The 21,297-nt window shown below is 39.4% G+C and overlaps 1 protein-coding gene across 3 annotated transcripts in view; it reads left to right on the forward strand.

Annotated features, from left to right (window-relative positions):
• Window positions 1-21,297, forward strand: part of FHOD3 (formin homology 2 domain containing 3) — a 393,419-nt gene that overhangs the window by 330,568 nt on the left and 41,554 nt on the right. For all 3 annotated transcript variants that reach the window (XM_086740433.1, XM_086740431.1, XM_086740432.1), the window contains 4 exons: window positions 5,494-5,652; window positions 13,495-13,677; window positions 18,733-18,852; window positions 19,326-19,487. In XM_086740433.1, the coding sequence (XP_086596559.1) occupies window positions 5,494-5,652; window positions 13,495-13,677; window positions 18,733-18,852; window positions 19,326-19,487 (624 nt within the window). The remainder of the gene's footprint in view (window positions 1-5,493; window positions 5,653-13,494; window positions 13,678-18,732; window positions 18,853-19,325; window positions 19,488-21,297) is intronic.

A 21,297-nucleotide genomic window follows, 5' to 3' on the forward strand; every position in this document is an offset into this window, starting at 1 on the left:
CATAGATCCTGCCATCGCTGTTCTTAGCTGAACTTTTGGTGACACAGATACATGTAGGTCTGAAACGTATGGTGTAGCAGCTCTAAAAACACATTCAACTGATCATTGATTTGGCTGATGGTGAGATTAATTTCTCTCTCTAATTCCTTTTCTGCTGAGGAAGGAATGCTGGTGATGTCATGGCATGTTACTCCTCATCTCTCTCCCTGTAAATACAAATCTACCACAGATGGTTTGTAGATGGAAGGAATGAGAGCATTTTCTTAGATCCATAAAACATTTAATTCCTCGAATTGAATGTGGAATGATGACATATTTGCCATTTCCAAACTTTAGCTTTGTGCTAAATGCCATTATTGTAATGGATCACCCTGGCTGATTCTTAATCTTTTATTCTTACACAAAATTTTGATAAAATGGTAAATTGTTGGAAATTTGACTTGTTTACTTTTCCAGTCATTCACCTTGCACATTCCTAAACTACTTTGGCTGTTTTCCCTCCCTCACACTTGCTTCCCAAACCTGCCTGATGCTTTGGCACAGCTTTTGGCTTCTGGCTGGAAGATGAGTGAGCAGGTTTCTTTGAAATTAGTGCAAGTCTGAGGAATGATTTAGGTGACTGCTTTCCTCTTGGAGACTAATAACTGCTCTCTGCATGAGACGTTATACTTTTGGCTCTCTTTCCACCCCGTCCCGTAACATAGACGTAGAAGTCTCATTGTGTCTGTAGAGAAGACAATGGTGACCAAGTACTGTAGTAGAGGTCTACCCAGACTTCTGAGACTCCTGCCTGGTTTTGGTGAATACCAGCAAATCTTCCAGGGTAGGAGGTGGTCCTTAGATCAAGTGAGAGTGGGAATAATTAAGCAGACCACTGAATACGTAAAGGACTTGAGGTTTGGTATGAAGATTGCACTCAAATTAGGATAGCTCTCGCTTTTTCCAGACTGCTTGGTTTATTTCCAGGGAGTACATTCCCCGTTGTGTCTAGTTTCTCCTGTCCAATGGCTGCAATCCAAAACAGGTTTATTCTATAATGTCGTAAAGTCTGACTCACAGCTCAGTTGGTTCAGCTGAAAAAAAGAGCACGGAACAACAAATCACAAGTCAGATCTCCAGATTTCATAGCAATAGATGGAAGCAGGTGCATGGAAAAGGAACAGTTCAGAAGGATGAGAGGAAAAGCGAAGTCAGAGTGTGTAGGGGGGGTTTGGCTCTATCTTGTGTGTGTGCTCTCTCATACAGCTGTAACCAATTTTACTCCAGTTTCTAATCCTTCACTGTGATTTCCACAACACACAGCTATAAACAGCTACTTCCTGGCTTATGAGAAGTTTTTCATTAAACACAATGGACTGCAATAAAATAAAGTGGATTTTAAATTGTATGATATAATACGGGAGTTGAGGGGGGCAGGTTGGGAGGGGAGATTCTTGATTTTAGAAAAAATTAAGCCACACTGGACAACTTGCACATAGACTATAGTTAGTGGAGCACCTTTAGTTGCAGAATGTTTATTTTCTAGAGTAGAGGACCATGACATTATGTTTGCGAATAGAAAGAGAGTCATCAGGTATCCCCTCCAAGCCAGTCTAGAATTTCTTTCCTTCTCACTCTGCCAAACAAAGCAGGTATTTTGGCAAAGTACTTCAAAGTGTTTATTTTTCTGTAAAAAGAAATGAAAACATGCAGACACTACTGAATCAAACGTTGTTGTTCAGCCCTTCTGCCATCCACTCTGTTTTGCGTGTTATTATTTTGCTGATTCGTCTATACCCTGTGGAATACAGTGATCCATCATGTGCCCACAGACATAAAGACTAGTAGGCGGGAAAAATTAAGGAACATAGTTTCATGTACACATGTATGTACATGCCTAGACACATATCCTTTTGAACACATTTGAATCAATGCCAAGAGAAGTCATAAATGTGGACCAGAATTTCTGAAAAATATTATATATATGTATCCTGGACAAAATCAGTGGCAGCTGAGTAATTCCATTTTAAATCCTCTGTGCTGAAGCCTTGAAAATTGAGATAGAAATTTTTTAAAATGCCATCTCACTATTGAGGGACTGCTCATTTTTTTCTGTACTATAGTGATGCAGACTGTTCTGCAAGGTGAAATACAGAAGTATTTCCAACTTGATGCTCATATATAATTACTTATTTATATGACCACTGGAAAAGTAATTTAACTTTTTCTGCTTTCCATGTTAATTAAAGCAAAGAGATGTGGTTTAGACTATGTGCTCCTCAGAGTGCAAATTACCTTCTGTGAGATGATAATGGTTTTTAAATAACCTATCTAGACTACTCAGCCTTCAATAGAGGCAATAAAATCTGGCCGGTTAGGTCTTGTAAAGATCTAAATTCACTGTAAATGTTAATACATTGCAGGAACACTTGTTTCCCACAAGTTATACCACCTGATATAGTTGTATTTTATAATTAATTTGGTATTTACATTGAATAATATAATATTCAGAAATTCAGGGCTTATGTTACATACTGACACATTAAAATATAAAATCAAGGGCACTAGTGCACTGTTCCCTCGAGCATTTGAAGTCATTCTCTGTTAATGAACTTACAAAGCACAGTCTGAAGTCACCTAATACTGTAATAGAAATTAATAGTTGTAGCTTATTTTAACAGTCAGACACTTACACATGTGCAATTTCATTGCAGACGAAAAGGAATTCTTTTCCTAGCGGTAGGGTAATAAAGTTCACAGTAGTAAAATCTTTCTCTTTTCTTCATCCTTTTGTTTATTTGGAAAGGATTTCTTTGTAATTCAGTCGTCGTCCCCTGAATGGACTTAAAATCTCTTCTGCCCCCCTTTTTTTTTTTTCGAAGAGAGTTACTTACCCCAAAATTTTATATCCGATATGCTGTTGTAGGTCTGGAAAATACCTACATGAATAAATCCCCTGTACAGCTCATCTGTCTTTCACAACTCATTGCTAAGGAGCGAGCGCACGGTTGCAATCGCCGTCATCCCGGTGGTTAGCATCGTATGTCCCCAAAATGAATACGTCTCTCCTGTCAAACTTAGGAGCCTAAAAACAGAGCTGTAGATCCAAGGCTTTCTTACCTATACCACATGTGGGAAGCCTAAATTTAACTCCTTTCCCCCAGCCTTTTCCCATCTGTATAAATTCTTTGAAGCTGTATAATTCTGTGCTGCAAAGGACAAGGTAAGACGTGGTGGTTTAAAAAAGGCTCAGTGCAAGGCAGACTCAAGAGGAAGCAGTCTCTGGTGAACCCCATTTGGTTTTTTATGTGGTCTTGGCCACTAACTGTGGTCCTGAAAATGTTATGAATGGCCCTGGAAGTAAAAATGACTGCTTTAAAGGAGAAGCTGCATCTCCAATCCTTCAGGTAGCGCCGCAAGAAAAAGAGGAGTCTCTTACTCAAAGGAGGGAAAGTTCAAGAAGGCTTCAGGGATGCTTTTAAGGGGTTAAGAAGAGAGCAGTTCTCACAGAACAGACATATAAAAATTGAAAACAAATGCTATCTTTACTCTCCTAACATTCATCCTGTTTACTGCAAAACTGTTGTTTCTAAGTTAGAAAAAACAGCCCTCTTACTGCTTTCACAGATCATACACATGTGGTAGTCCCCAGCTCCTGTACACTGCACTAGCCTTCAGTCTCATCTGCAGGCAGAAGGTGCATCATACCACGTTAATCGTGTCGGTATGATGAAAGGGCTGTGGTGGAACACACGTGCTGGGCAGGCTGCTGGGACCCATGGGCATACCTCTCCCTGTGCAGGCAAGGAGTTGAGCTAGGCCGGAAAAAAAAGGTGTCTCTGTAAGGATACAACTGCTTTCCCGTTATGAACTGACATATAGCTGGAGTTACTTTGATAAAATAGTATTTACTAACTTAGTTCTTCCAACGCAGAAACAGCATGTAGGGTGTTTTTGGACTCAGTGGCTGGGTGCAGACCTAAAGGAAGTGGAAAACAAAGCTTTGTGGTGTAAAAAAAAACAATCTCGAGCATAGATTGAGACTCAGGCAGTAAGAGTCTCCTCCTGGACTTCCCCCAAATCCATGAGGGGCAAGAGAGCCTGCTGCTATAGACAATGTGGATGACTCCCTGTTCTGAACAGTTGTATGGGCTGCTGCACTGCAGCCTAGAAAGAGGGGTTGCTTGGTCTCTCTCTTTGCCACTTTGAGGTGAATCTGTGCTAAGGCTGCTGCTGCTGGCGCCGCTAGCCACAGTCCAGGTAACAGGCTTTTCTCTGCAGCCTGTGCTGTGCTGAAACACAGGTTTATAGATAGCGAAGCATCTCTGCGCTGATACATCAATGTGCTGGTCTTCTCCTTACGTCCCTGTGCTTGACAGCATCCCTCACCCCATTGCTGACAGGACAAAGGAAGGGGAAAGAGAGAAAACTTATTTCCAAAGTTCATGTGTATGGAGAGGGAGGAAAAACCTCTGTGTATGAGGAACAGAGTCCTCTGCTGTTGCAGTTGCTTGGTATATGGCATAGGTAGTTGCCAAGAAGACACCTAGCATGGGATAAGGAGAGAGGGGCATGCTGGGGCATAAAAGTGAAGATCACATTCGACAATGCATTATGACATATAAATGGATTGTGAGTCACCTTGCCTAGTTGGTTTGCATTTTTGCCACTATGAGGATGTGGAGAGAGAGAAAGAAATTTCTTAAGTCTTCTCTACAATGGAATTTCAAATGTTTGTTGTTAGTTCTTTGTGCTTTCATTATTATCTATACTATAGTTTATACTGGAGGTAAGATCCAAAGATTATGCCTAGTCTCAAATAAAACTTTGAAAAAAGCTGAAGGGTTGAAATTGTTCTGCACCTGTGAAGGGCTTGACGGACATACCATGAGCAGCCTTCCTCTGGCAGCCAGAAGTCAGAAAACCACACCAGGGTCTCCAGAAAGGCCTCTGCAGCTGCTTTGCCAATGCCCAAGGTGGATTTATAACAGATGAGAATGCTGGCAGGCAGGTGGGAACCTCCCTGTCTGTTTCCCAGCCAGCCACGTGGGCAAGAGAGGGTCAGTGGCCACTCCAAGTTGACGTATCTAAGAGGCAATTGAGCCCCGGAACCCATCAGCCACCTGGATGCTGCCCCGCTGGCCCTGCGCTGGCTGGTCCTGCCACACAGCAGAGCTCTCACCCCGCAGAGACAGCTTCAGGCTTTTTTTCAGACCAACTCCTGCCCCGAACTGCAGTGTTCCCAGGTCTCGCAGGGACTTCTGTGTCTCAGGCTAGCTTGGCTTTGCACAGCATCTGAGGCTGCATTCAGCTCTCTGGTTAAATCCTGGCAGCTCAGGCTCATACCAGCAAGGATGTGGTAGAAGAATTCAGCTTTTTTGGATGACTATACATGAATTAGATTTACATTCAGTGTCAGCACCTTTAAGTAGGGGAAGTCATTAGTGAAAGGAGTGACTTTTTCTGTATAAAACAGGCTGGAGGAATAATATTCTTGTTCTCTTTTTTACCAAGAAAACTGCTGCAGATGGGAAGCGACAGGAGATCATTGTATTGGACTCAAAACGAAGCAATGCCATTAATATTGGCCTGACTGTGTTACCCCCTCCCCGCACTATCAAGACTGCTATTTTGAACTTTGACGAATATGCCTTAAACAAGGAAGGAATAGAGGTAAGAAAGAATAGTGGATGTCTTCAAGTCTGCATTTTCAGTGTTTCCTTTTTTTCAGTATTGCACATGGCACAGGCCAGACTTTTCGTGGGAGAGGGAAGAGGGGATGTATTATATCATGACTGTGTGTTGAAACTCATCAAATCAATGCAGTGTGCTCAGAAGCATGAAGTATTCACCTGAGGTTGGGCATGCTCAGTAAACATGGATATCTCTGCTTTTTTTGTGTCTAACTTTGAGTAACAATGGTGTTCATTTCTGTCAAGATTTTCAGAGTGTTATCTGTTCCTCTGTAGCTTGGCTAAATAGGCAGTGAGTTACTAGGGCTGATGCAACTGGTACACGATTTAATAAAGTTCATGCCCAGCTAGCTGTTGGAGTCATTCTAGATTGTATATCTAATGGAAAACTGATACAGTGACTAGTTCTGCTCAAAATAGCTTTTCTGTGTTACTGTTGTTTGAAGAAAAGCAGTTGGTATAAAGATTACAGATGATGTAATTTTTACCATTACTTGTTTGAGTTTGCAGATATTCTTACCGAGATCCAAGATGAGCTCTGTTTATTATTTTTTTTTATCAAAACATTTTTCTTCTATGAAGCGTAAAAGAAGCCTGCTGCTCCCATGATTTTTTTTCATTGTGGTTGTATTCCTTTCAAATCTTTTTTTTTTTTAAAAAAAAAATAAGCCTATATCATCTAGTAATAGTAATCTGCACAACTACAAATCTCATCTGCTGAGCTGCAGATGTCGTGTATTGATTCACAGTCACCTTTCAGTGGTTTGGCGCTATGTTTCATGATTTCCCCCTTTCCACCTTCACTGTGCTGACTACAGAAGAAAATGAGAAAAGCTGGCTGGAATGGAAATGAAGTTGCCAAAAGTTACATGCAAAATAAATACTTAAGGCAGAAGTTTGTTCTAGCTAGAAGGCAAGGCCTGATTTATCCCTACTAGAATATAGTTTCTTCCCAAAGCTATATTACTTATTTGCTATATACATACATTTGTATTATGAAGGTGACAAATCAGGCTAAAAAGTAATTTTTCATGAACCAGCCCATGTACCCACCACTGCAATTCACAGTGCTAAGCTTTGAAGTGTTGGAAAGAAGTACCCCTCCAGCTAAGCCCAACTGACAGACCACCAGCTAGATATCTCTGCTGTGGGCAGTGTTTTCATACGAAGTCCAGCATAAAATGCCTACTACAGAAGGGCACATCTTCATTATCTTCCATGTATCATCCCCTTGAATTGTGTCCTTCTCAGGCACTCCTTAACAGAAGTAGTTCCGCTGTTTTGCACGGCTCACTCTTTCCAGTGCCAACATTTGTAGCTGGGCTGTCCCATCTGCCAACCACCTGTGGTGTCCACAGTTGTGAGTGCCTTCTACCACCACACCCTCCTTTGGGTGGCCTTTCCATTAGCTACCAGAAACCCATAATTTCATTTAAAATATATATGCAGGTAACTTTCAAATTGAAGAATTCAGAAACCAGGAAATGATACACTCTTGATATATTTGCCCGGTGCTAAAGAAAATTACATATCTGAGTTCAGTGTCCACAGCTTGAAGCTAAGGATGTGAGTAATCCTGATGTGATCATTCAGATATTTAAAATAAAGAGAAAGGGTAAGTGGAGCAGAGTCCGGGTACTTCACACTTTGAAAGGTGAAGCTTTGGTTGGGAAGGATGATACTAATGAAAAAAGGACCTTTATTTTTTCTCAGTGTTCCGTATTTATTTACATCTTATCAGGTAAAACCCTGCACTGAGTTCAGATTCCCTTCCCCAGTCCTCAAGTTACTTTTTTTTTTTTCTTATAGCACATTGTTATGGAGTCAGGCAGATGTTTGTAGTGAAATAGAGGACTGGATTAAACTATGCAGAATTGTCCAAGAGGTGTACAGAGAGATACTGGAATGCACCATTAAGAGTCCCACTGTTTTCAGCAAAGCCTTACCTCAGTTTTTTATACTGCCCCTTTGATCTACAGTGTAGACAAGCTTTGTTTCCTGTTTCTCTTCTCCTCTGTATCCATCTGTCCACTGACTTTAGCCTTAGAGTTAGCTTAGAGGGAACAGGGGCTGTCTTTTCACTCTAGATTTTTAGAAAGTTTTCTGGTTCGTATCTACAGTTCCTAAACATTATTAAATAATTGATGGTGATGATGAATGAATCGGTAATAGTGTAAGCAACAGCTTCATTTATATAAAACCACAGAGAATAAAGCAAATCATTTGCTATATAATATACTTTATAGCTTATCTATGGGCTGAATGAGGCAGGACTGATATGGAAAAAAATTTATGCAATTGATCTAATAAAAAAATTGCATTACAGTGGATACTCAAAAGCCTTTCTGCATAGGTAATTGTGTAGAAGAGGTGTCACAGCTAGGAAACAGAAGAGATGTAAAGAGAGCAGGAGAGGAGATGCAATGTGTGCAATGAGGACATAACATTCACTGCTAAAATTTCGGAGAAGGTATAATTTAAGATCATCTTCAGCTTTTAGTGGATCCAACACAGAGCAGAGCACCAAGAGGATGTAAAGTCACCTGAGCCATCCTTTGACTTTGCTGTGAGCTCTGTGCTATGTCATTCACTGAGGAGCATCGTCACTGTCATGTTAGTGTGCATGTGGCTGTAGTTCTGCACCTTGGTGGATAAGTTCAGATTAAATGGTATCTTAAGAGTGACTTTAGCAATTCCTTTAAAGACAGTGGACTAAAGGTGGGCAGACAGTAGTGCTAGTAACAAGGCAGTGATGCATTGGGATGCAGGCTACAAGTCAGTGATAGCCCAACTCATCATCAAGTTCACAGTGACCCAGTAAACCCTCTGCTACTGTCCTACACTCCACTGAATGCTGCTTGGCTTGTGACATTTAACTCTTGTTAGTAATCCATACTTTGCTTTTTAACTTCAAATACGTAACTAAGATAGGAGAAAAAAATTCTCCAGGTATTTTAAAGCCCTCTGTGCCTAAGTGCATTGCATATTTTTAGGCCATGTGTTTGAAGTGGTTAGGTACTGCTGAGCTGTGAAAAAGAACAGAAAATGGGGGCATGGTGCTAGAAAGGCAGATGTAGTCCATTTAGTATGCAGAGCAGGCACTGCTAGAAACGTTTTTTCAAAGGAATGCACAATGGGTGTCTGCAAGCATGTGCCAATCCAGTTTAAAAAGTTTGTGCCACCTTGTGTTTGCCAAAGTGGTTGTGTTTTCCTTTCTTTGAAAGCTTGGCATTCATTGTGTTCAAACAACTTGGAGCTCACTGCAGGATAAAGAATTGCCTGCTTAGCATGGATGAGGGCTTTCTGTGGGCTAAGCAAAAGAGGCAAGCTTAAAATCCTGGCACCTGATTTTTATTGTGGGCAACTGCAAGAATAGAGTCCACCAAACCAGTCCTTGGTGCTTGTCTTTAGTAAAGGAAATGAGTGAGTCTCTATAAAGTGCTGCTCGGTAAAGGAATGTGGATCAGAATCAAATTAAAACAAAGAGTGTGATTAATTTAGCAGAGTAAAATTGGGCTAATGCTGTGAGGAGATTAAGGTCGGTTGCTTTGTGCTTTACAATATGGCTTTATAATGCTACACAGTATCGATTGCATTGGTAGGTTTACCTTTTAGGAAAACTATTTGAAATGAGAAAACTCTGGAGGTATGCTAGGCCCTCCATAGCCACATTTGTTAAGTAATTTGAAGTCTGGGTGTCTGGAGTGACTATGTCACCATGAGATGTGAAAAAGGGTAAGAAGTGAGAGCCTGTGTTAAAAAGGCAGATGATGGCATGTATAAGCAAAAAAAACAAAATTTGATTTTCAGAACCGATGAAGGTATTTAAGTTTTTATTCTGATAGTTGCCATGGTACATTGGCATTTGCAGTTTCCAGTTTCTTTAGTTAATGCTTTGTAAAAGTGTGATGGGATGTTTCACATTATGCTAGCTTGCATGACCTGAAATAACACCTCTTTTCACCAGTCTAGACAGAAGAGAGAACGAACTCAATAGTGCCTTGCTGGCTGTACACCCACGGTCAGCGTAGCGCTGCCCTAATGAGTTTCAGACTTTATTTAAAGAAAAAAAGCTACACTTTTCACCCCTTGCAGCAAACCAAAACGTCTTCTACAGTTTCTGTGACCAGCAATGGCGTGTTCATGTATTTCAGTAGAGAGCTGATGAAGCGGAGCGGTCTGACCAAGGACATGGCTGTCAGTTCCCGATTTACAGGGATGGCGATCAGGCACTTTAGATGTAATCCTTTCTCAGAATTGGATCATTTTTGGAAGAGTTGAAATAAAATTAGTGCAGGGAACCTCACTTATAGTAGAGTCCTGACCTTCGTATGCTTTTATATTTTGTTAGAGTTTCTGCAGGTAGTGCAAACCACCAATGTATCTGATTAATAGCTGCCTGGAAAGCTGAAGTGTGAGAGCTTTTTTGGAGTTGAATCATCTGCCGAGGCCTGTCAGATATTCGATGAAATACCCACTAATGCGTATTTGGTTATGGAGCTTACGAATTTGTGGACCTCGAGCCACAGAAAGCTTTGGACCCAACAACAACCAGATACTTAGTTTACTAATTTTTTTCAGACTCTTGTTCGCCTGACAAAATCAGCTGAGACCAAATATGAAAGCCAAGGCACCCCTGCAACCTCATCATCACTGAGAAGCCCCATTATCTCTTGAAAAAGATAACTTAAGCACCTAATTTCCACAGAGGCTCCAGGCTATTCGCAGTCTCTGGTTACGTGCTTCATTGCATCCCACGCTGAGGCCCGTAACCCTCAAGCATATGGGGTTTATAAATTTTGCCCTGTGAGCCTTGTAAGACTTTCTTCCTAGAAGTTTCTGGAGATCATACGTCAGGATGACTGGGTTCAGGAAATAAGGAGTTTGATCCCTTCACTGAAAGTTCAAGCAAGTGGCTGGGTCCAGCAGTCTAGGAGCAGAATAATTAGGATCCATTATCTCATGTGAACAGGATCTCCAAAAATTACTTCCTTTTCTCCATTAAAAGATTTGTGCACTGATTTTCCTCAGAAACTATTCAAACGGTTGTGTGATAATGCGTGAAGGTGAAATACATGTATCACACATATTAGAGAATATAATCATAGGGTAGCCAGTTCTTCTTTAATTGACCTGAAGAATGCCACACTGGGGAGAGCGTTACGGACTAATTATTAGATTCAAAGCTATTCGTGGTTTAATGGTCACATCAAGTGCCAGTAACCTTCTGCCTTGCTGTGTTTTTATGCTACTTTTACTATCAATGTTTAAAAAATAATTAAAAATAAAAATGATAATAAACTGGCAAGTGGTGTGCTCATCAGTTTCCAGCGCTGAACAAATGGCTCAAATGAGTCACAGAGCACAAATCAAGAGTAGGAGCATTTTACCACTTCCTCAGGGGCACAAGGATGATGACCAGCAGGAATTATTTACCCAAGCGGATGAGAAGTGCCAGGGAGTAGGTCGTTGTTACGGAGGCAGTTGCAGCCTGGACCATGTGAGACCTGCCAGCAGCTCTGGTCCCAGCGAGGCAGGGCTTTCAGCAGCAGGGATGATCCTCGGCAGCTGGCTCCACAAGTACAGACGTTCTCGCAGGGCATTCAGTTTCACATACTACGGTACGCAGCACAGCAGCCTCGCAGTGCTTGGACTCAAATGCTTTTTGTCAGTTCCATCTGGCTTGTGGTGTTTACATAAAGTTCAAGGAGGAGGAGAGTCCCTTTGGAAATAAAGCTTACTGTTTCATTGCTCTCTTTAAAATGCCTGAGAGCAGCGCAAACTCTCTGGAGTGAAGGCTCTGCACCACCACAACATACTTGTGGGATCCCTGGGTAGCTGCCAAAAGTCCTAGTTATTTGTAGGAGGCAATTGAGAATACTGCTGAAGTGTTAGCCTTCAAAAATGCATCAGAAGCATTTTTACATCTATCACATGGCTTCTGCTAAACTCTCCATGTAGAGATGTTCATATGATCCTATTTGCAAGCTGCCCTGGCTCGACTGAGGGGATGTTGACTTCTTCTGGTTGTTGAAGAGAGAAGTAGGCGTTATAGGAGGCCTGACTTCTTCAAAGGACATGGTGAAGCACCTCTTCTTGCAAGTTTCATACTCAATGTCTCTTTTTTTTTATGAACTTTTTTAGAAGAGTATTGGTTAAGCACTGAGAAATGCCCTGAAGTGGCTACTTCTAAATCTCTGGTTTGATGACAGGTATGACCCAAGTTACAGATTTCAGCATGTCTGGGTGGATGAACGGATCTCAAAATCAATACACAGATGCTATCAGTTGAAAGAGGTGTGCATCAGAATATTTTCCAGTCATTGACAGAGGAAGGAAAAGCACCAGAGTTTATTGAGGGATTTTCCTTCTCTTCTTTTTTTCCTTAGGGAATTAATTTATTAAGATAGAAACTTGCAGCATCCAAGCAAGGAGACAGTTTTGGTTTTTTTTTTTAAAGAAATGCTTCTTTATTTATATTTATGGAAGTCAGCATAAGAAGATGGAAAGTGATACAAATGCTGTAGCTGAAATTAAATAAGTCCCAGTTCAACAAATTGAACATTATTTGCTTCCTTAACTCTTGTTTTTCACCCAAGTGACTGGGAAAAGTCCCTTGGTCTCCACGCTTAGCTCTGTACAAGGAGGCAGATGAATTATCAGTGCTAGAAGGGGGCAGTTATGCTACTTTGATGAATTGGCTATGTCCAGCACTGGAAGAAGGCTTAGTTTGGATTGGCAGATCTGATAGCTCTTTGGCTGTGTTTTTATTATTCTCTCCTCCCCTCCAAAAGAGCCTCTGTCATTATAGAAGGCTACAGCAAAAACATGTAGTTCCTTAGATGGATAAACATAAGTTGTGTTGAAAATCTACTGCTTTGTTTTAATGAGGCATTGATCAGCAGGGTAAAGACCTCAACTTATCTGATGCCTTTATGGTTTTTTGCCTTTCTTTTTCATTTTAAAATGCATTTATTATGTTAGAAACTGATTAAGAAGCAATACCTTAGAGAGCAATACTTTGAGAAGGAAAAATGCCCCATGTAAACAAGCATGTAATATCCAAGAATTAAAGGGAAAATTTAAATGTTTTGAGCAATACTGACAGCAGAAACTGGAAATATTGAGATCTTTTTTCATCGATATTTTAGACTTTTCAGATCAAAAGAGGAAAAGGCCATATGTTACACAATGTTATTCAACTTCAAATTCAATGCATGTTGTTTGGGAAGTTGTCCTCAGTTCGGGTGAAATTCTTGGGAGTGACCTAGTAGCTGCAATAGTCATGTTTTGTAAAAGACAAAACAGACTGAACAAAAAATAATGCATTATGAGAACAGCGAGGGACAGGAGTCCTCAAGTTATTTCTGTATACCTACAAGTATGCTGGTTGATTCATGGATATTGAGGCCAAAAGGCAAAAAAATTTTACTCCTTCTACCATCACTTCCGTATGGAACTTGCAGAAAGGCGGCCAGTTTTGACTTAAGCATATGAAAGCTGAGGAGAACAGTCCTAACCAGTCTGCCTGTGTCTGCTTCAGTGTTTCATCCCATGATTAACCATATCTACTGAGTACAATTTTTTTTTAAAAAGGCATCTTAATACAGATATATTTTTCAACAAACTGCAGATATTTGAGATAGCAGGCCTTGTTTTACTTTCTTATGCAGTGGGTTAGTTCTTGGTTACTACAGTGCTGTCTTAATTTACGAGCCAGGGGCTTGAGGATTTCTGTTGCTGCTGTGAAGTCACCCAACGTCCAGCTCTCGCGCGCCTCTCAGCCCTGCCACTGACACCTGCCTTTTGTCTCCTTTTGCAGAAAATCCTGACCATGATCCCAACTGAGGAGGAGAAGCAAAAGATCCAGGAGGCACAGCTGGCGAACCCTGATGTCCCTCTGGGCAGCGCTGAGCAGTTCCTTCTCACCCTCTCCTCCATCAGTGAGCTCTCTGCCAGGCTCCAGCTCTGGGCTTTCAAGATGGACTACGAGATAGTGGAAAAGGTGAGGGGAAAACGAGGAGGCAGGGGTGGAGACTTTTCCAAGGCTTTGCCTAATCTTTCCCTGACCTTGTTATTATATGAGCGTATATTTTGAGGAAACAGTAAATGGGTCACTTTCGTTTCAGTGGCCAGTCAGGAAGCAGCTAAAATGATCCTTCATAATCTGTTCCTTCTATAAAAGAAAATTAGAGATTATGTCTTCCTTCCTTTAATTAGGCAGTAATGATACTGGAACAAAGAACAGGGCTAAATCCTTACCACATCTTCTCCAGATGTTGTTATTCAGGAAATTCTTACTTCAGTGCAGTAACAATTTTTCTTTGGACAAAGGTTGAATGAGGACTACAGTATTCAGCCTTACATCGTAAAATGAGAGTATTGATCTTGCATCTGTTTGAACTAAGGAAAACACCATTCATTAAAGTTATTTCTGTTTATAACTCTCTTTCAAAGTTATAAACAAAAGATAAGATGTCCTTCAGGGGTGCTCTTTTCAATTCAGTCACAGAGAGTTGTTGCCACCTTCACAGATGGCAATTATTTAGAGAATGCTATAATTGGGTTATTATGATGAATCACAGACAAAAACTTCAGAATGACAATGTATAATTTTGGTGCATAGGTGAAGCAGAATTAAACTGTAGGCGTTTTCAGCTACTTGCTGACTTTCGCAAGCTCTTTCAGGAATCTCAGTGCAGGAACCTCCTTCTGGCTGTGCTTCTGGTGCATACCTCATGCATTGCTCTTCAGGCAGTTCTCTCCTGTATATATTATTTTGTATATGTGTCTATGCGCATGTGTGTATTGAAAAAATCAGAGTAACTTTGTGTGATATGGATTCTGAGAAGTGGCACAAGCTTCTGAAAATGCCTTATGTTTACCTAGCCATGGTTATTTAACAAGTTATACAACAGTGAATTGATTTGCAGGTGATACTGAGTTAAAATTACTCAACTTCTGTTTAATTTTCTTAGATTTTAGAATATGAAATCACACTAATATTCAGGATTTTTTAATTGTGAAATTTTAGTCTTAGACATTTATACTTCTGACTTGTAAAACATAAAATCCTTGTATCTGGCCCGAATACTGTATTTACTTTTTTTTTTTTTTTTTTTAACTCTGGTACAGCTATTTATTGTGCTTTGAAGTTACCACAAACCTAAATTGTTCCTTTCATGTGAGATGAGTTAGCTGTAGCTGTTAATCTATGTCTATACCTAGAATTTCTAGCTTCCTCTCAATCAAAAAGTAACATTTGAAGCACTGCTAAAAGCTAAAGAAATTCTGATAATTTTCCTGTTGCTGATCCTATAATGTGCCACAAAGTTAATGAATTGCCAGCTAAAATCCATGTGGAATGAATGTCAGTATAAAATGTCTCAAATACCTAAATTACTCAAAGAAGCGATAGCTGAAGTGAAGATAGGACCAAGATTTTTACCCCTGTTGAAAGGCAGGTACGGGAAATAACATATGATAACTCTGATAAAGTAAGAGGAGAGTGTGATAAGAAGCCTAGCAGACGAGCATAGATATGCTGAACAGCCTGGGTCTTAGCTGGGTGAAGAGGCAGATACGGGATCAGACATCAGAGGTACGTGAGAGACCAAGCAATTGGGTCTCTCCAGTAACAAAAGGTTAAAGTCAGAGTTTAAGTTCTAAGTAACCAACAAACATAAGCGCTATTTAGACTGAGACAAGATACCATGAGTATGTCCAATTAAGAAATGAAGTAGTTTGCATTAATGATTATGATAGTTTCTGTTCTTGAAATTATGCTATTGCAGAAGATCCATCTGCAAATGGGCAAACCGTTCATGAAATTTAGGTGTCAAATCACTTTGTGGTTAGGTACCAAATCACTCTACAGTTTTTGTCTTTTTTTTGTCCAGCATTTGCTTGATTTTTTTAAAATCTATTTTAAAATTTGGAAAATTCGTAACAGTTCAGAATGCACTCATATTATTTATCGAGTCACATATGTATTTTATGTAAGAAATGAATGTACCTCACTATTATTTCCATGAGGCTGGAAGTTTTAGGTGATCCATTATATCAGCATTGTGAAATATCCAAGTTGTTGATGTAAGACTGGGATTCTCATTCATGAGGCTCCTTTGCTAATCAGCTGAGAAGAGTTTTGCCTAAGTAGGTCTTAGCTCCATCTTTGACAACCTGAAAGAAAAACAACATAAAATTGTTCAGGCAAAGGGTTAAGTGAGATATTTTCATGTTTGTAGAAAAGCTTTGCGGGGTAATGAAGAAAGTAATCTTCCTTGTATTGAATTTAATTAACTAAAGCAAGTCAAGGTACATTTGTAGGGAGTAGCCTTGGACTATGTGAGGCTGAACTGAATGAATGAATACTCATTCTTTGCTCTTTACAGAAAATAAAAAAGGAAAACCCTTTACAAATGATCTGTTTGCTACTGTGTATGATGTTTTGAAATGTTATCATGTGTCTAAGGTACTGTATGGCTGCTGAAGGACATCAGTGGAACAATAATTTTTCTCACCCATCTTTTAGTATCATATTTTACAGCATAGACAAAAGAGGTAGAGTTTCAACTGTAAATCTTCATTTTCAGGCTTTTGATTGCTCTGACAAATTACACTTTTTACTCCTGGTTCTTAGTACTGAACTATTTATGATGCAGATGCTATCAAACTTCATTATCTCAAAGGCAATTTAAAGGCCTTAGAAGAGGAATAGGACACTTAATTGTCCTAAATCGGTTGTTTTTCTTCTTAAGGTCACTATGAGCATATATATCCTTATTGCTGACAACTTTAAAGAATCATAAGTGAGCATAAGCAGGTGGAGAAATGAGAAAAGTAGAACTGGTAAAGTTTCTCTTCTGAGCAGACACATTACCCCTGACTCTGGTCTCCATGGAGACAGTGTGCTAGAGATAGAAGTGTTCAAAAAGATCATACTTTTGAGCTATGCTTGAACTGGCTGAAAATTTTTTGAGGTGCATCAGAGCTTTTTAAGTTTTGGAGTATGACCTTGATACTTTCTGTTGTTTTAAAAGAGTATGGTACTATGCACAGGCCAGTCTTGATTAAATGCAGATATGGCAAATTACATATTGGTCATCTCAGAGTTCCCATCCCAACCAAGTTTTTACTCCTCAGAGAAAAGCACGCATGTGAACTTGTATAGGTGCAGTAAGCTAAACTTGTTATCAGTATAGGAAGTTGGTAACAATGCATATGCCAGATCAGCTATACAGAACATGTGCTATGTCCCCCCTGTCCCAGGACCATTGAATTCATTACACACATACAGTTGAGTTCATTTGTGCATGTGTGTCAAACACTTATCGGGCATTATCACATCTCGCAGCCAGAAATTCTGGACCAGTCTTCAAATTTCATTCAAGCATAGGTAAAAAAAAATGGTAAATAAGGACACGTAGTATCTAAGGGTATAACGTAGCTCTGCACTATGTATCTGCCCTCTCTAGGTAGAAGGTGAGTTTTATAGAGAGCAAGAATGGGTATTTCATCTGATTATACAATATCTAGAACACTGGTTTTTGTTGTTTTTAATGCTACCATAAAATAAAAAATAAACAGTAATTATAAATGTGTACTATAAGCAAGAAAGTCTAAGCTTGGATAACTTGCATATAAATAGCTAAATGAAGGGCTACAGTATGGCCTGCTTTGGAAGCCTTTTATGCTACTTTTTTTTTTTCCACCTTCAGAATGTTTTAAATTAACATTTTAGTAATGATTATTTAACAGGTTGCAAACTGATACAAGTAAAGTAGTTCAAAAGCCTGTGTTTCCAGCAGATGCAGAGCAGTTTGATTCATCTCCATAATGCAACAAAACAAACTAAACTAACCCTGACTTTAAAGCAATTCAAAGAATTCTGTACAACAGTTTATTGATTTTAGTTTAACTTGATAAGTTTGGGATTATTTAGCACCTCTCCTCTGATGTATAAATTACTTTACTCACTATGCTATCTCTTAATTTGTCTCAAATTTGACATATTCTTTTCTTTTCATAAGATGAATTGTTCTGTAGTGACTAGAAATATATGTTTCCTTCTCTTTTTGGTAAAATATCACTGCAGTTGTTGAATAAGCCACTGTATTTCTCCAAGAAAGTGACGTTCTCCGCTATTTTGCCTTTTAGTCTAAAATAACAGCTTAATTTTGGCTTCTTGGCTCATACAGAGTGTAATAATTTGGGAAAAGTGCTGCTCACGGATGCTTAGGATGGCATTTGGAGATAGAAATAATGTGAACTGTTACTGTGCATACAAAATAAATAACCGTGGGCCTCACACAGAGACACAGAAATAAGCTCCGTCAACTCAGTTACCCTCGCTCTCTCCCTTTGAACTCTCTGGTGCAGTTCACTTCCCGAGGTAATGGAACAGAATTTATGTTTTCAAGCCTTATCAGTTTACATACCTATACTCAGATAACATGTGTGGATGGAAGACGCATTAAGTTAAAAGATTAAAATGAGAACACTTGTAAAGCTTAATGTTTGCAGTGGGTTTTTTTTTTTCAGTTTTTAAGTCACACAAGCACAAAACCATGTCTAAAACTCAAAGGTGGCCATCATCTGACAAAAGCTTTAGGGTCAGGCTACAAATGTCAAGTCAGCCAGGATTCTAACATTTTTTGTTTGTTTGTTTTTCAAAGATTAGAAAAAATAGTTATAAGAAGCTCTTTTTATTAGTTGGGGCAGGGGGATGTTTATGCATCTAACTCAAATGCAGCAGCAGCCCCTTCTCTGATTCTCTCTCCTCTGTTTGGGATCACAGAATCATCCCCAGGACAAGTAAGGCAATTGCATATATAAAGAAGCAACATTAGGAAAGTATTTTCTGTATTTTTTTGTTGTCTTTGCATGTGATTTATTAACTGGAACATGGAAGAAAGCCAGCACACATGGACAGTTTGCACTCTGCAAGACACCAGTTCCGGAACTTTTTGCAGTAATTAATCTAAACCATAGAATTAAAAACTTAAAGCAGCTATAGCTGACTGCAGCCTTCACTTTCTTTTTTCTGTTTTCATGGCAGGAAGTTGCAGAACCACTTCTAGACCTGAAAGAAGGAATGGACCAACTGGAGCACAATAAAACTTTGGGATTTATCCTTTCTACTCTACTAGCCATTGGGAACTTCCTGAATGGAACCAACGTAAGCCTGATGTCCCAGCATTTCCCCTGCAACTTTTTCCTCAAAAAAAACCAAAAGTCAAAACCATTATGACAGTTGCAACCCAGTGTTTATTTTGTATCAGGAAAATAATTTAGAAAACAGAACCTACTTTTCCTTTTTATTGTGTGTCAGGGTGCTCTTTGCCTCTTTCAGCATAACCTGAAGGAAATGTGGAGCTAGGCACTCTTCTGGTGTAACTCTCTTGAGTTTAGTGTTGATGGTCCCCATTCAAATTGTGAGAACTGTGTCCTGAGTCATTTCACTGCAGATGGAGTGATTTTAGGCCTACTCTTCAGAAAACTGAAAATAAGCAATAAGTTTCTTCTCCTGTGGAATAATTCTTCTTATTATTTCCCCTCTGCCCCTACTTGGTATCATTTTTGCCTACTGATCTGCATGGGAAGGAGTAAACATATTTATTTTTAATTTCTTCCCTTTTTCCCCACTTACAGGCCAAAGCTTTTGAGTTGAGCTACCTCGAGAAGGTTCCAGAAGTCAAGGACACGGTGCACAAGCAGTCCCTCCTGCACCACGTCTGCACTATGGTGGTGGAAAAATTCCCAGACAGCACTGATCTTTATTCAGAGATCGGGGCCATCACTAGGTCAGCCAAGGTACGTCTAGTGGATAAACATGTATATATGTTTTTTTAAAAACCTCTTTAAAGTGAAATATTTGAGATTTTATTTTTATTATTTGATTTTGTTCCTCTCTAGTCACAGCACTTTTGATGAATGTGGATTTGTTATGTCATTCCCACTGAATTTCAAAGATGCCAGTACTCTCTCTTCTGAGCTTTCTCTCTGTCAGGTGGTTTCCTCATCAATGCACTAATAGGCAGCCATGTTATGACAGCCATTTTAGTGTTATATACATTATTAATGTATATAACTATTAGGAACTATTTTCAGATTAAAACTTTTTTTGACCACTATCTTCAAATGTATTTATTCTGTGGTTTAGGGGAATCTCTTTTTTAAAGCAGATGCCTGATTGTATTTTAAGGGCAATGGAAGGAATGAACTTTTTTCGTAATAAAGTTGTTTCCAGAATGAAAGCGTCCTTTAAATATTTTCTTTAACTCATTTTCTGTCCTCCTCCTGACAATAGTTTTGATGATTAGGAGTTAGAAAAGACAAGTAGAAATAAAGGAAACTTGTGGCAGCAACTCTTTTTAAAAAGCGGTAATCCCTTGGCTAGTGCGTAGGTCTACTCAGTGGCTCAATTTGATATGCAGATTATTTATTAGTGCTGCTAGCAAGCATGATAGAAACACGGTAACCTCACTCTTGGAGCCCTCAGGATGTGAGATTTCATGGATGACCCTAAAACCAATACATTACTTGATTAATGGAGTATACATGACAGAATATCATCAGGAGATTACAAACATGAAAATTCTGGTTTGGAGCCATGTCTCATGTGAAAATGGAAATAATTACAGCATATAATACTAGTATCCATCTAGTCCAGTGTCTTGATTCAGACATTGGCCAATACCAGCTGCTTGAGAGGAGAGCACAAGAAGTTTCAAAGGAGGAGGAAGATCTCTCCTAGAAAAAAATGTATTTCGTGAACCATAATAATCATTATGTGCATCAAATGCAGGAATGATTTCTTTTCCAAAAGCCACCTTGTTTGGATATTGGAGGTGGAGGGATGAAGTGTTAGGACATGACCCTATATAATGCAATTTTTTTAAAACTGCAAAAGTAAAATCTTATTTTGTCTTCTAGCACCGTTCTTGTGACAATGAATTAATAATAATCTAATTGCGTCTACTGTTGAATTTGCCAATTTCAGGATTTACTGTCTGAATATATTGCACAGTCAAAACTTTTTTTCTCTTTATTTCATACAATAACTTAGGTTGGAAAGGACCTCTGAAGGTCATCTAGTCCATCACTCTTTTCAGTGCAAGACCAGATTAAACCAGGCTGCTCATATCCTTGTTTAAGTCTCAAATAGTTCTTCTACACCTTTTCTTTGAGATTATTTTCACACTTTTTCTCCATCTTACCTTTTAGAATGGACTAAACGATAGGAAATGCAATATTCCAGCCTCTGCTTATAAATGTTGTATTCTTACTATGTTTGTCTGTTCTGCTTGTGCTGTCTTTTGTTAGCTCTCCTGAGGTTTCCGTTGTGTTTTTTGACTGTTGCTATCCTTTTGACACCAGTTGTCTTTAGGCGGTTCACAAGGACATCCAGACAGTCTCCTGAGCTGATCAGGCAACTCAGAACTCAGCCCAGTGCACAAAGGAGTCCAATGCTGCAGTGTCCACTTCGTTGTGATCTACAGTAACAACCATGATCTACTGAAGCAGATTTATTGCTTGTCTCTCAAGCCCCAAATAATCTTAAATCAGGACGAATCTGAATGAATTCTGGCCATCTGTAGATTTTACCCTCGCAGTGTGCTTC

This window comes from Chlamydotis macqueenii, chromosome 2 (assembly GCF_036417535.1).
Source record: "Chlamydotis macqueenii isolate bChlMac1 chromosome 2, bChlMac1.mat, whole genome shotgun sequence".
In the NCBI taxonomy this organism is placed as follows: Eukaryota; Metazoa; Chordata; class Aves; order Otidiformes; family Otididae; genus Chlamydotis; species Chlamydotis macqueenii.